General features: G+C 42.7%; 2 protein-coding genes across 2 annotated transcripts; one reads left to right on the top strand and one right to left on the bottom strand.

Annotated features, from left to right (window-relative positions):
* Positions 1 to 1,662: 1,662 nt before the first annotated feature.
* LOC119475250 (thrombospondin type-1 domain-containing protein 1) lies at positions 1,663 to 10,243 on the top strand. Its single transcript, XM_037747757.1, has 8 exons — positions 1,663 to 1,856; positions 2,692 to 2,811; positions 3,764 to 4,158; positions 4,248 to 4,908; positions 6,908 to 7,069; positions 7,860 to 8,268; positions 8,362 to 8,893; positions 8,983 to 10,243. The coding sequence occupies exons 2-8, from the start codon at positions 2,760 to 2,762 to the stop codon at positions 9,610 to 9,612; spliced, it is 2,841 nt and encodes a 946-aa protein (XP_037603685.1). The 5' UTR covers positions 1,663 to 1,856; positions 2,692 to 2,759; the 3' UTR covers positions 9,613 to 10,243.
* On the bottom strand, positions 10,239 to 13,143 carry fgl1b (fibrinogen like 1B). Its single transcript, XM_037747795.1, has 9 exons — positions 13,022 to 13,143; positions 12,839 to 12,937; positions 12,069 to 12,336; positions 11,709 to 11,868; positions 11,467 to 11,561; positions 11,281 to 11,369; positions 11,063 to 11,188; positions 10,901 to 10,965; positions 10,239 to 10,637 (listed from the first exon to the last, which is right to left on the bottom strand). The coding sequence occupies exons 2-9, from the start codon at positions 12,899 to 12,901 to the stop codon at positions 10,457 to 10,459; spliced, it is 1,047 nt and encodes a 348-aa protein (XP_037603723.1). The 5' UTR covers positions 12,902 to 12,937; positions 13,022 to 13,143; the 3' UTR covers positions 10,239 to 10,456.
* Between the last annotated feature and the right edge of the window lie 393 nt (positions 13,144 to 13,536).

Genomic DNA, 13,536 nt, shown 5'->3' with positions numbered 1-13,536 from the left:
CCCCACACCATGACACTGCCCCCACCAAAAGCTGTTACTCCATCAGTGCAACAATCAGCATAGCGTTCTCCGCGTCGTCTCCAGACTTTGACCCTGCCATCCAACTTTGGCAGACAGAACCTGGACTCATCACTGAACATGACATTCCCCCACATGTTCAGGTTCCATTATCTGTGTCGTCGACACCAGCGCAAACGGGCCTGACGGTGAAGGGCAGTCATTGCAGGCTTCCTGGTAGCCTTATGAGAATACACTGTTTACCACTGGCAGAGTATTTTGGCAAATTTTTCTTGGGCGCTACCCACATAATCAGCTGTGCTCCTCATCCCACAAATGCATGATCCTTACAAGTTGGACATCATTGCGAAGGTAAATAAACAGGCTTTCCAACGATGTAAAATACAATGCCAATTAGCATTTTAACAACAGAGAAATAATCCATCAAACACAAGTTTCCGAACTTTGTTTTTCCAATATATTTAGATTACTGAACTCAGACAGTACCCGAACAGCTGACTAGATTATAAACCCTCTGGGAAACAGCATTGAGCAGCATCTGAGCACTGAAACCAGGGGTAGATAATTTACAAGCTTCACACACCTGATCCTCATCAGGGACAATTAGGCTCCACAGCTGCCTCTCCTCAGAGATAATGAACCCAACCAGCCCCTCACAGTAAAACGCCCTCTACCTGTAGTAGAAACCATCCTGTATGAATTAACCTGCTTGTGAAGGTGCTGTACGGCACTTGTTAGGCTACTTGAGAACCAATATTTTGGAAATTAAAGGGACTGTTTGTAAGATTCAGAAATGCTTGTTAACAGCGACAACTGTGCCCGTTAAGTCATGGGATTGATTAATTGGTCAAAGATTTTAGATTTTTTAAAGCCTGTAAACAGAGCCATGAGGAGGTGCAGAAGTATAGTTATCACTCAGAGCACTTGAATTACAATATGCTGAAAGATTATTATGTAATTTTTGCCCAATGATGCCAAAAATATACTGCCTACTGCCACTTTAAACATGGTTGATGTGTGTTGTGGTTTATTGGGCTAGGGTTAGGGTTCTGGGGGGTTGAACCCTATCCAAATTGCGCCTAGGGCACCAAATGCCTAGAACCGGCCCTGCATATATATATATACATATATATATCGTTATCCTTAGAACATTTTAAAAGGAAATTATCATCACATTTAATTAATGATGTCAAATTATTTTTTTGATATGTTTAGATATATTTTCTTTTCCTCTGTACTGTTTTTTGTATGTATTTCATTGTTTTTATTGGATTGTTTGGTTAGGTTTTTCTGCACATTTTGTGTACTTCTTGTTGTTGTTTAACTTTTGTTGTATTTTTTAAAATGATGTCAGTTCAGATCTTTCTTCCTTTTTTTGTTATTGTTTTTTCATTGACTGGATTTTGTGCAGTTTTATATATGTGCAATTTTTAAGAAAAAAAAGTATATATATATATATATAAACATATATATTTATTAACATATATATATATAATTTTTTTATTATTATAATTTTTTTTTCTAATATTTTAGAAAGTATTCTATTGGTTTGTTTTGGGAGGAAACAGTGAGTCGCTCATAATATCAATCCGCCCTGCATGCTGTCTGCTGTCTGTTGTCTGCTGTTGACCGTGAAGTGACTGTGAGCGGATCTCTCACGCGCTCTGAACACCGGAGCGCGCCTCCGGAGCACTCTGTTGGCTGTGTGACGCTCGTCCCGCAGAGCCGGGTGAGCGAGTCAGAAGACATGTATGATCGGCACACTGTGGGGCCGTTGTTTAGGGCTGCTGTGTTGGACAACTGGAGAGGAATAATGCTGCGCTGAGTCAACACGAAATGTGAGTATAGGACAGCTTTATTCTCCAGCTAAAAACAATGACGGTTATGACCACTATACAGTATGTGCCAGAGATGTTCAACTTAAAGTCGGGTAAACTATGCTAAAATCAAGGTTTCAGAATCATGTCTAAGTTTTATATTCGCTCACACTTAGGAGGTGGAGTTAAATGATATAAATATAAAATATTTCAAAAGAAGTGACATGATTATAGGCTGTAGATATATCAAGCCTTCACAGACACATTTGAGTTGCGTAAAAAGGAGACGCCAACTATTTGGTTGGGAGTTGACTCTGTATTAAACTCTTTACTTGAGAATAAATATTAGGCAAAGTTTTGATCCATCTACAGTCAATTCATTTAATGTGTTGCTTTTAATAATTGCAACCTCGTGGGATTAGTCCATTGCTTTTGAATGGGAGTGTAAAATTTAAGTCTAAAGCAGCCTTGTGCCAAGAATTCCAAGTTTAGGGATTTGTTTCTGAGTCTAAGGAAACATTAGAGAAACAATCAGTGAAAACCTTTAAGCAACCAAACAATAGGGATTTGGCTCTACCTCATAAATATGCTATTTGTTATGGACAACTACGTGTGTCCTGACTCTCCATACCCATTGTTGGAGATGGAAGGAAGAGGAAGACGCCACTGTAAATCCAGAAAACTCATGGTCACAGCTCCATGCTTCCTGTTTTCCATACCTCAGATCAGTGCACTACATCTTCCATGCCTTCTCCTGTCTGATGACACCCACAAGCACAATTGGTCGTTGCCATGCTGCCTTCTTGTGACTTATTTTTTTGTTTCTTTCTTTTATGATTTGCCCTCTGATTCGTAGAGGTCAGGGATGGTGGAAGAGGACGCCGGTCATGTGGTGAAGGAGAAAACAGAGGCACGGACATCGGAATGCCACAGGCTGTCTCGCTGCTGCCCTTCCTGCTGGCGCTCATGGGATACGGTGAGTGTCACCAAACCATCTTAATAACATGATTTTTAATAGTTAAGAGCAAACACATGTTAACTTAAATGCCCTGTACCACCCTGGAAGGATAGACAGAGGAAATGAAGGGTGGTAACGGAGGGTTGGCCTCTTCCTATTCCCACACCCTCTTTGCTTTGTGAGGTTGCAAAACAGGATTTAAACACTACACAGCACAATAGCTCTTAAAACTGGACTACTACTAATGCCTATCAATTACTTATGTGGATCCACATTGTCTGTGAGCGCGATATCTCAGGAATGCCTTGAAGCCACTTGGACTCAAGGATGAACTTGTTAGATTTTGGTGGTCAAAGGTCAAAGGTCACTGTGACCTTACAAAACACGTTTTTGGCCATAACTCAAGAATTCATATGCTAATTATGACAATTTCACACATGTCTAATAGGATAAAATGATGACATTTTGGACAGACATGGATTTAAACTGCAACTTGACTGGTTGGCGGAGGCATACAACCGCAAAGTAGTACATTCTATGTATCATAAATAATGATGAAAAAGTTATGTTGTCAAAAGTGCCACTATACAGCACATTTCTCCCAGACTGATTTCTAAAAATCACAGTTCCCATTTGACTTCCATACAGTCCATAGATTAATTAGACAACTTTACATATAGTTGTCCACACCCAAACAGGTATTAGGATGTATCATTTCTAGAAAATGACACGTCATTGAATCACCAGAAACACACAGTACAGTATGGGCACAGTAACAGACAGCTTGCAGAAAATTGAAAAAGCAGATGTACTAAAAGCAAATATAAAGAATAAACAAAGACAACAAAATGTGAGACCACATTTTATCCATAGTGGACATACTCAGAAATGTTTGTGCGAGATGCATGAGCAATAAGTGAAATAGTCTCTCTTTTTGCCCTATCTGACTTCTGTGCATCCTTTCCTGTAGCTTTCGCAGGGCTCAATATCTGGCCCTCCCTCCACGCTGCCCTTAGCAACGCCAGTGTATTTGTGGACTTCAGCACAAAATCCAACAGCAGCACCGTCCGCAACACGAGCCTCTCTCTGGTCAACACAGAAACCAACACCACCCTTCTGACCAGGACTCTCCCCAGCGACCGATCGGCTGGCAGGGTGGAGTTCAACTGTTCCTGCTTCCTGTATGCAGGAACTTTCCGGTTCCTGCTGAGGCAGACCAGCATCGCTGTCGTTTCTCGTGCTAATGACACACGAGACGGTAGCGCGGAGAGCACCGCCTGGTGGTGGAGTTCAGAACTGCAGGTGCAGTGGCCCACCTTTCACATCGCTGTGGAACGGGCCGGGAACCACTCAGGATCTTTTCAGGCAAGACGAACAAGATCTCAAACACTAAGTTGGTTTATTGTGCTGCAGAATGATGACCATACTCCTCTTCTTCTTCTGTCTCTCTCCAGGTTGGGATCTCCACTAATGAACACTTCCAGGCTTGTTCCAACGGCATGGATTCAGCTGTCTTCCTAGAAGTCAGCTACGTGGAGTACAACCAGATAGGGCGAAACAGCATTGACAAGGTCCAAGCCCGCACGCGCCACCCAATCAAACCGCTCCGTTCCCAGAGTATTGAGCTGTCCTGCGCCTTCCCCTTCACAGAAAGAGACTTCATCCGAGTGGCTCTACGCTCTCCTCATGTAGCACAGGATGTGAAGAGCTCTGGACCTCTCTACCTGTCACGCATCTTCTCCTATAAGCTGCTGGTGGAAAACACCAACGCTTACAGGAGCGGCTGTGAAGGGACTATGACTGTTAAACTGATAAGCCCTCCTTGTGCTCACATCAGTGGGAAAGTATTGCTGTATAAGGAAGCAGATGTTGGGAGAGGGGTTGCTGTTTCCTCTGGGATGGAAGCAGGTGGAACAGCACTGATGGGGTTCGGACCAGAGGATCCCTCTTCACCTCTGTTGGCCTTTAACTGGCTGACTCAGGGAGAGAACGAGACCGAATTCAACTGTTCTGTGTTTATCCCGGGGAGGAACAAGTACTGCTTTCGCTTTGTCTTCAACTTCAGTCGCTCTCCGAGTCCTGCACAGACCTGTCTGGTGGTATACAAGAGTGCAGGTGCGATTTCATAGATTGACACATTCTCATTTGGCAGCTGCCAAGAATATATTTACACTGTGATTTTCTTAAAAACCAAGAGTTACTTTGCTTTATCCATCCACATTTTTCAGAAATTGAGAAAATCTGTTGGTAGATAAAACCCAGTCACTAGTTAAAGCTGCAGTGGGTAGAATTGGAGCAAATATGGTTAAAAAAACTGTTATTTTTATAAAACGGTCACTATATCCTGACAGTAGTGCAGGAGACAGGTAATCTGAAAAAAATCATGTGCCTCTGTGTCCTCCTGTGTCCTCCGGTGCTCCTAATGGCATCTGCAAGATTTTACAGACCGGAGGACAACGCCCAATCAGAGCCGAGCTGGAGCCTGCCGTCTCTGAGCAGCTGTCAATCACTCGCAAACTCTGATCAAACGGTCAAACTAGGCAGCGCTGATCAAATATGAATCAATATTCTGTTACTGTAATGTCTATTTCTCAAAAAAAATGTTTTCAGAAACATCTTGTGGTGTACTGTTTAGCTGTAAAATGAGAAAGTTTGTGACCCGGCAGCCAATTTAAGATCAGTTGAGGAAATACCAAGCACCGCCCACCAGCTGGAGCAAACTTTCTAATTTTACAGCTAAACAGTACACTACAAGATGTTTCTGAAAACATTTGAGGTGAGAAATAAGCATTACAGTAACAGAATATGAATTCATATTTGATGAGCGCTGCATAGTTTGACCGTTTGATCCGAGTTTGTGAGTGATTGACAGCTGCCTCTGTTGAATGAACAGCCAATAGGACCGCTCTCTCTCTGAAATGACCTGTGATTGGCCAAAATCTTCCGTCACGGGCTAGATTTTTTAAAGCCTGAAAAATGAGCCATGAGGAGGTGTAGAAGTCTAGTTTTCTCTCAGAACACTTGAATTACAATATGCTGAAAGGTTATTATGGATTTTTTGCCCAATGATGTCAAAAATATTCTGCCTACTGCAGGTTTAAGGAATGGCCTCATTATAGGCAAGAGGCGTTTTTTATAGAAGACATTTTGACTTGTCACAATAGGAAAAGCGCAGGTGTTAATGAATAACGGCTGATTTCCATTTAGCTGCTTTGGTTTCAGTGTTTGTTGGCTCATTGTCACACTGTCATTCCATATTTATAAATAGCAACATCCTGTTGAGATTGGACAGCATCATGAAAAAAGATGACAGCCTGATAAGGTTATTGTTAGGCATTAAAGTCAAACTTTAAGAAAAGAAAAATAAGGAAAACGTCACGAGTCGCTATTTTAGGATATGACTGAAATAGTCATCTTTCTTTTTTTTTGATAGTGAGGTGGAGGGTGACCTAATATGTCTCAACTGCATGACAAGACGCATTATCCTTCTAGTCAGATATAGAGCTACTGCACGGAAATTGTTATAGTACATTATGAAAATGCAGTGCATCATCGTATCCAATCGTGACATCAGTGCCAACACAGCGTATCACCACAATGCAGAAAATAGGCATCGTAACCTGCTGCTGACAGGCCATGCCACTATATTAACCCTTGTACATTCCCTTACACTCCAGTGTAACAAATTGCACAGTGCATAATGTCCCTTATCCTGTTATTTAGTGTACGGATACACAACTGAGTCAGTCATAAGAAATAATAATGTTCAATACTAACAAATATATATATAGGCGACACTAAATTGAATGCCACTTAAAATTAAATGGAAATCCATTAAACTGTCACATTCTCATAATAGAATAGTAGCTTGTGTCTCTGTGTCCTCGCTTTGTCTATTTTGGGGATGAAGCATTAACTGGTCGATGTCATGTGATATGGTGGTTGAGCCTTTTTCAGCTCCATGTAGTAGAGTCCAATTTGTTATACTTCCACTGGCTTTTTATTCCCTCAAAATGATCCCATGAAATTGACCTTAACAAGACAGAATTAAGGCTTGTACACTTACTAATTTATCTATTATTTAATATGTGTTTGCCAATCTGTTTTTCTGCAGAGTCATGGGGCCCGTGGCTGCCATGGAGTGTGTGCAGTGTGAGCTGTGGGGAGGGAGTGAGGGAGCGAGTGCGCAAGTGTTTGCTGCCCTCAGGTGTGGGAGGGATGCAGTGCACCGGCATGGTGAAGGAGCAGTCCCTCTGCTCGCTGGAGGACTGTGTCGGTCAGTCTCTTCATCCCTTATCTCCTTATTTTCTTTTTCACTCTCTGTCCCTTCATTTTCTGTGGAATTTCCCTTTCCGAGCCGATTAGACTGTTGTCAGGCTATGAAATAGGTGTTATCAGTCGCTATAAGCCCCATAGATGTGGGTCAATAGGGGCCTACTTCACCCACTAGTAGGTTTTATCATCTAATCACATGGTAGATCACCGAAAGAAGGTATAAAAGAACACAACATCGACCTCTGGTGACCGTCGTAATTATGACAGGAACACCCAGGAGACCGGAGTTTGCCTCCCGTGTGAAATCAACAATGTGTAGTTGTCTTTGTGTTCGTAGTTATTTTAACCCCAAACACAGTGTTTTTCCCCTAAACTTAACTACGTGTTGTTTTTTTTTGCCTAAACCTAAAGAAGTTGTAGTTTTGTTCCCTAAACCAAAAGAAGTTGAAGTTTTGTTCCCTAAACTTAAAAGGTGTAGTTTTTTTGCCTAAACCTAAAGAAGTTGTTTTTTGTTGCCTAAACCTAAAGAATAATTTTTGTTTGTGTTCAAAAGGTGACGTTTCATTCACTTTCACGACATGTTAGAACATGTTGCTTTTATGTTTCACTCTCAGTAGGCATAGTAGGCCCCGAATGACCCACATCTATGGTACTTATAGCGACTGATAGCGCCTATTTAATGGCCTGATAACAGTCAAATCGGGTGCCTTTCCTCACCTTTCTCCTCATCAAAAAACTAGACACCCTGTGGAGCACATATTAACACAAGTGCCTCCCTTTTTTCTTCCCAGTGTTGCCCGCTCCTTCTCCATCTCTCCCCACTGTGGCTGTTGGAGTTGCACCCCTAGGCGGTAACGTAGTCGTGGTGGCTGGTATCTCCATTTGCCTGGCTGTGATTCTGGCTACTGTCGTGGTGACTTTGTGGAGGAAGCTTTGCAAGACCCCTCAGTGCAGCTCAGTCCGCAGAGGCTCCATGCATTCCCCCGGGGGCCGCAAGCTCTCCGACGAGGCGTCCATTTGTGGCCACAGCCTCCAACGCCCCAGCCTGTCTGACGGCCACGGCGTGGGTGTGGGTGTAGCCCAGAAAGACAGGCCTTCCCTGGGCAGTCAGCCTCTCTCACAGACCCTGGTGATACCTCTCTCACAGGACCCAGAAAGGCTGTCCCCCACAGGTCAGAGGTTGTTGCCACCAATATTTGGGTATGTTTACAATATTGTTAACTTTCATCACACATTATTGTCAAAAATGTTATGTCATCCCCAGTCTTAGAAATAACATAATTGTCTCCCTAGGTACCGATTAGCTCAGCAACAGCTGAAAGAAATGAAGAAGAAGGGGTTAAAGGAGGCAACACAGCTGTACCATGTCTCCTCAAGCCCTGTCCATGACACCGTGGTAGAGACGTCTGCTTCTCCCACAAACTCCCCCATTCCTACACCAACTGGATTCACTCATCCCACACTCCCTTTGGGCCTCCGGGACGACACTGACCACAATAACTTTCGTATTGCAGCCACTTTTTCCGAGCCGCCATCGCAGGCTTCTAGGGTCCCACCGGACAGACTGAGTCCCAGAGTGGAGCTGGTTTTAGGTCCTTCCGCTCATGCGAGTGGGGGCAGCTCAAAATGGCGCGACCGCACAGCTGACTGGGTGGAGATGGTGGAGAGGAGTGGGGTAGCAGGTCTCAGAGGAGGAGATGCAGGGATGGGAAACTCCTTTCATAAGAATCCAAATTTCCGCCGGACCTCCAGTTTTAATGACACCAAACCCCAACCTCTATCGTCTATGCACTCCAGACCGTTCAGAGAAAGGAGCCTGACCCAGGTCATCTATACAGCTCTATTTATGTTTTCATATGTATATTTGTGGAGTTCTGTTTTAATTAATAAGAGATCATACATTGTCCTTTTCAGGTGGGATCTCGGACCCTTCCTGAAGGAAGTTGCTGGAATAAAGGAGGACGGGAGAGGCAGCCATACAGCTCTTACGTCATTCCAGAGCACGGGGCCCCAGATTGGGCTAAATTCAGAACCCAGAGGAACGACCAGAGGAAGCCCTGGACAGAGACAGCTGCTCCGTCTCACAACAATGAACTCAAACACACAGGAACCAACACAAACAGCATTTCATCATGTGAGAAAAATGCTAAAGCGGACCTCAGCAAGCAAAGGAGCGGCGAGACGGGAGTAGGCAGAGAGGGAATCTCAGGGATCGGGGGTCCAGCTGCGGGGCCCGCCAACCTGAGCGTGTATCGGGCAGAGCGGGCTGAGCAGAACTGGAATCGCCGCGGCCCGTCGCCCATCCAGAGGAACATCCTGGCCCGGAAATTAAAGGAGGCTCAGTCGTGCTCCGGGGTCAAAGGGCGGCAGCGCAGCTCCACCTTTAGCGTGTCGCCCTCGGAGCAGAGGAGCGGTCGTTGCCGCTCTCTGCCGATGTCTGGAGGCTACAGCAGCAGCAGCGGCGGCTCGCCCTACAGGCTGAGTGACGCTGAGCAGAGGATGTTGGACCTAGATCTGTCAGCATATGTAGGGGAAGATGAGTAGTATACTGCACCAGGGAGGAATTGCATTCATTCATTCCAAACCTAAATCCTCTCTGCTACATTTGTGACTTAATCTTAACACAGACACACATTATCAGTGAAGATTGTATTGTATGGTAGAGGTTTTGGAAGTTTGTTTATCTATAAGAAAGAGAGTGAAACTTTTTTTCTTTTCTTAAAAGATATTTAAGTTTCAAAAAAATGTTTTTCTATTGTATTTTTTATTGGAATTGGAAATTTTTATATGCATTATAATTGAATATATTTTCGTCTTCAGAATATTTCTGTAGATTTCTATGTATATCAACTACTGGTACAGTATTTACCATAACAAGTCATATTTAACATGTCTGTGTGCACTGTTAAACCCTATCAATGACAAAATTCTACAGAAGACAGGTGAGTTTTCTGTTCTCTACTGCTGAATGTGCTGTTTTTTATCATGCTGTGAAGTCCCACTGTAAAAAAAACTCTCACTATGACGTTTAGTTTACGGTTTACGGACAATTTTCTACGTGTGACATAAGAAAAGTCAAGCATTTGTCATGTGTTTTCTGCAAAAATGTACAAGTTGGAACAGTATGCAGTTATAACAGTCAAATATAAACATCAGTGAGGCATTGCGGCTGAGATGCAGTTTGGTTTATTGTTTGAGTAATATCATACACTTCATAGAAAGCAGTGCTTTCTGGAAAATGGAAGATGCTGTATTATCAACATTTGATAATAGTTTTAAATGATGAACCAAAGGCAGAAGTTAAGACACTAAGAATATAAACATAACAACAACTTTGCCCTTGTTTTTTTTTTGTTCATTCTGAATATGAATATGAAGCCTGACGTTTTTAAATGTCCCCCGCTCCACTGCCCATGGCGTCCAAGAAAACCAGAGGCCGCACCTTCATGGTGGTGTGTCTGAGAGAATACCAAAGGCCTTTCCAGGTCCCCCACACCACACCGTTGTCATGCTGGCCCTTGTACTTCCCTTTGCGGTAGAACTGACCATTTAGGTTGGCTGCATGACATCTGTAGATATAGAAGGATCAAGGATGTTACATTTTCCAAAAGACTCATTGAAGCAGTTGTGTATTTTAAAGGCATTTGATTCGTGTTTTAAACTATTTTTTTTTTTTTACAATAAATTGGAAAGAACTCTGTTCTTATAGCTTGACCAGTGTGAGTCTTGTCATGATTCACAAAACCCAGTACATAAACTTTATTTCTAGAAAAGTGGAAATGCTTGTGCAAAAATTCAAGCAGGAGGAAGATAACAGACAGAGAGGTCTCACCTGTTGAACCACCAACCTGCCTTATTCTCCTGAGCACAGCTGCCCTGAAGATAGCGGTCATTGTCCTGCCAATGACCATCATCAGTGTTGTCACAGTTGTCATTTTCTTACAGTTATTAGCATCATAAATCTTATAATGATAAAAAGGGATGAATAACTAACCTGATCTCTGGTGCTGAACTGCATGCCGCTGAGGCCAGCAGACCACTGCTCCACCATCCCCCCACCACCAGTCAGAGCATCTCCCGCTTGTCCACTATACGGCCCATAGTGGAGACGATACTTATCCTGGAAGAGGCATTAGAGGAAGTGATGTTTGTTTGGCATCGCAGTTTTTCTTCTGAGACCAAGAAACAGAACTGTAAAGCTGTTTATCTTACCGCCTCATCGGTGATCTTGAAGTTCTCATAAAATGCAGAACTTCTCTTTCCGTCCCAGTCCATCAGATCTATCTTCACCAGGTTCTTACCTTCAGGGCAAAGCAATATAACCAGAACATTACAGAAAGTTTCAAAATAAAATACTGCTTAAAAAAATTTGATTCTGGGATTTTAATTATTTCTGACCTGAGAGCAGCGAATGCATGTGCTCATTCCCCAACCAAAACTCATCATTCCACAGTTTGAAGTCACCAAAGCCATCTCTGTAGTCCACCCAGTCTCTAAAATGAGATATTTGACCTCACATGAAACAGCTGTGAAAGTTATATCAACACCTACACTGTAACCTGATGCTTTGCAAGGATTTGGGGACTTAGGGACATTTTCCCTTATATACTGTACGTGGGCTATTTGCTCTGCTTAAATACCTGCTGAAGTCAACTTTTCCATGCCGGCGTCTCTGAAACACTGTCCATCCTCCTCCATCATCCATGTCACAGTAGGCCAAAAACGGTTCCTGGTGTAATTTGGGTCGGATGCGATAGAAACCGCTTGGTGGTCTCAGTCTGTCAAACAGCTCAGAACAATCTAAGAAGATATATATAGCATTGAAAAGGCCTTAAAGATTGCTGATTATCATCCGCACCATGTTGCATATTAAGGACCCATATAATTCTGTCATGCACTCTAGTTAGGTTCTGTATATTGCACATCCCAAACTGTAATTTTACTTAACATAAACACCCAAACACTTAGACCTGTATGATAATGATGTGAGCTTTTCTTACCTTTGTCATGGACAATTAAATTGCCTGCTGGTGGGAGTGGATTCATCGGTGTCATATCAGAGCTGTCTAATGCCCCGCTGCTGTTGTGGTTCACACCAGGGCTTGTGTCAGATTCAGGTTTAGTATCAGACACAGCAGGTTGAAACGCCCGGAAGTATTTGTGACTCTGCAAGTGCTCAACCTGCCAAGTCCCGATCAAGAGTCTATTCTCCAGTTTCCTTATGCTGCGCTTGAGAGCTGCAACCTCTGGCGTACATGATTCCACTGCCTTCAATGAGAAAAAACAAGTTATGCATGGCATTTCTACCCTTGTTTTAATACTATACATATATACACTATATATATCTGCAGCAGGAATCTATGAAACAGATTTTGTTATTGTTGACTCTCTGGATTTTCTAGGAATGACAAGTCTTTAATAGCCCAGCCTGTAAATTATGCTTTTTGAACCCTACGTTTTCCAGTTTCAATGTCAATACAAAATCAAAGATCCTGAAGCCCTTTTCACAATTTATTTTAATCAATGCATTAATGAATTCATGTTTATTTCTGATTTATGACTAGAACAACTTGACACACAGTGCTGAGCTGCATCTCAAATGAATCTTCAGGTTCCCAGCTTTCAGATGATGCACACCACTTCTATGTGACATCTACCGCTGACCTCCTATATCCCCCTAAAGACCCCCTGTTCCCCCCTAAAAACGACAAAAAACGGGTCTATTGTGGGTTTCAGAGGGTTAAAGAGTAGGATAGGATAAGCTACATACTGACAACGGTGTAGAAGAGGCCATGGCTAGGCACACCACAGCCAACAACAGCAACACTGCCATGCCTTCTAGGAAGAAGTCCCTTGCTGCAATACCAGTCTGAAATTATAAACACAATATAAAAGACCAAAGAATAAACGGATTCTTCAAACTTTCTTTAAAATCCCTGCACCACAAGCCTACCTTTGTTTCACGATGCCTCCCCTTTGTTTTCTCCAGGTTCAGTGTTCTTTTCCTCTAAAAATGTGTCAGTAATATTTATAGGCTGGGCCGGTTCTGCATGGTCCACATTAGAGGATCCAGACCTGACCAACCTTGAAAAACAATGAACTCGAGCCAGTTTGACATTTTTCTCTTCGACCAACAATTCTGGTATTTGCAAAGAGTAGCTGATCCCAGGCCAGCAAATGTCCTCATGGTAAATAAAATCACTCGAAAAATGATTACAAACAGGATTAGAAGAAGTATTCAGATCAATACGTCAATGTTAAATACTCCATTATAAGTAAAAGTCCTGTGTCTTATCATTTCTACTGTCAAAAGGACATTTATGTCTGCCTACTTGTCCTGCCATCCGGGACCTGAAACACCAATAGAAAGAGCTATTTATTTGTTTTGAGTATTTAGTTGTTGTTTTACTAATAATACGTTTTATTGTTTGATGTAACGTTCATGTGACCAGAACTTGGCGTTCCTTC

This window comes from Sebastes umbrosus, chromosome 17 (genome assembly GCF_015220745.1).
Source record: "Sebastes umbrosus isolate fSebUmb1 chromosome 17, fSebUmb1.pri, whole genome shotgun sequence".
NCBI classification, from domain to species: domain Eukaryota; kingdom Metazoa; phylum Chordata; class Actinopteri; order Perciformes; family Sebastidae; genus Sebastes; species Sebastes umbrosus.
Note: the sequence above shows the minus strand (reverse complement) of the source record. Positions and strands in the feature narration are given on the sequence as shown.

What these genes read in the sequence shown, in the direction of transcription:
- LOC119475250 (XM_037747757.1), top strand. Translation starts at nt 2,760, where the DNA reads ATGCCACAGGCTGTCTCGCTGCTGCCCTTCCTGCTGGCGCTCATGGGA. An exon ending in TTGTTGCCACCAATATTTGG is followed by an intron (nt 8,269 to 8,361) that starts GTATGTTTACAA and finishes TTGTCTCCCTAG; the next exon opens with GTACCGATTAGCTCAGCAAC. An exon ending in GAGAAAGGAGCCTGACCCAG is followed by an intron (nt 8,894 to 8,982) that starts GTCATCTATACA and finishes TGTCCTTTTCAG; the next exon opens with GTGGGATCTCGGACCCTTCC.
- fgl1b (XM_037747795.1), bottom strand. Translation starts at nt 12,901, where the DNA reads ATGGCAGTGTTGCTGTTGTTGGCTGTGGTGTGCCTAGCCATGGCCTCT. An exon ending in GGAAAAGTTGACTTCAGCAG is followed by an intron (nt 11,562 to 11,708) that starts GTATTTAAGCAG and finishes ATCTCATTTTAG; the next exon opens with AGACTGGGTGGACTACAGAG. An exon ending in TCAAGATCACCGATGAGGCG is followed by an intron (nt 11,189 to 11,280) that starts GTAAGATAAACA and finishes TGCCTCTTCCAG; the next exon opens with GATAAGTATCGTCTCCACTA.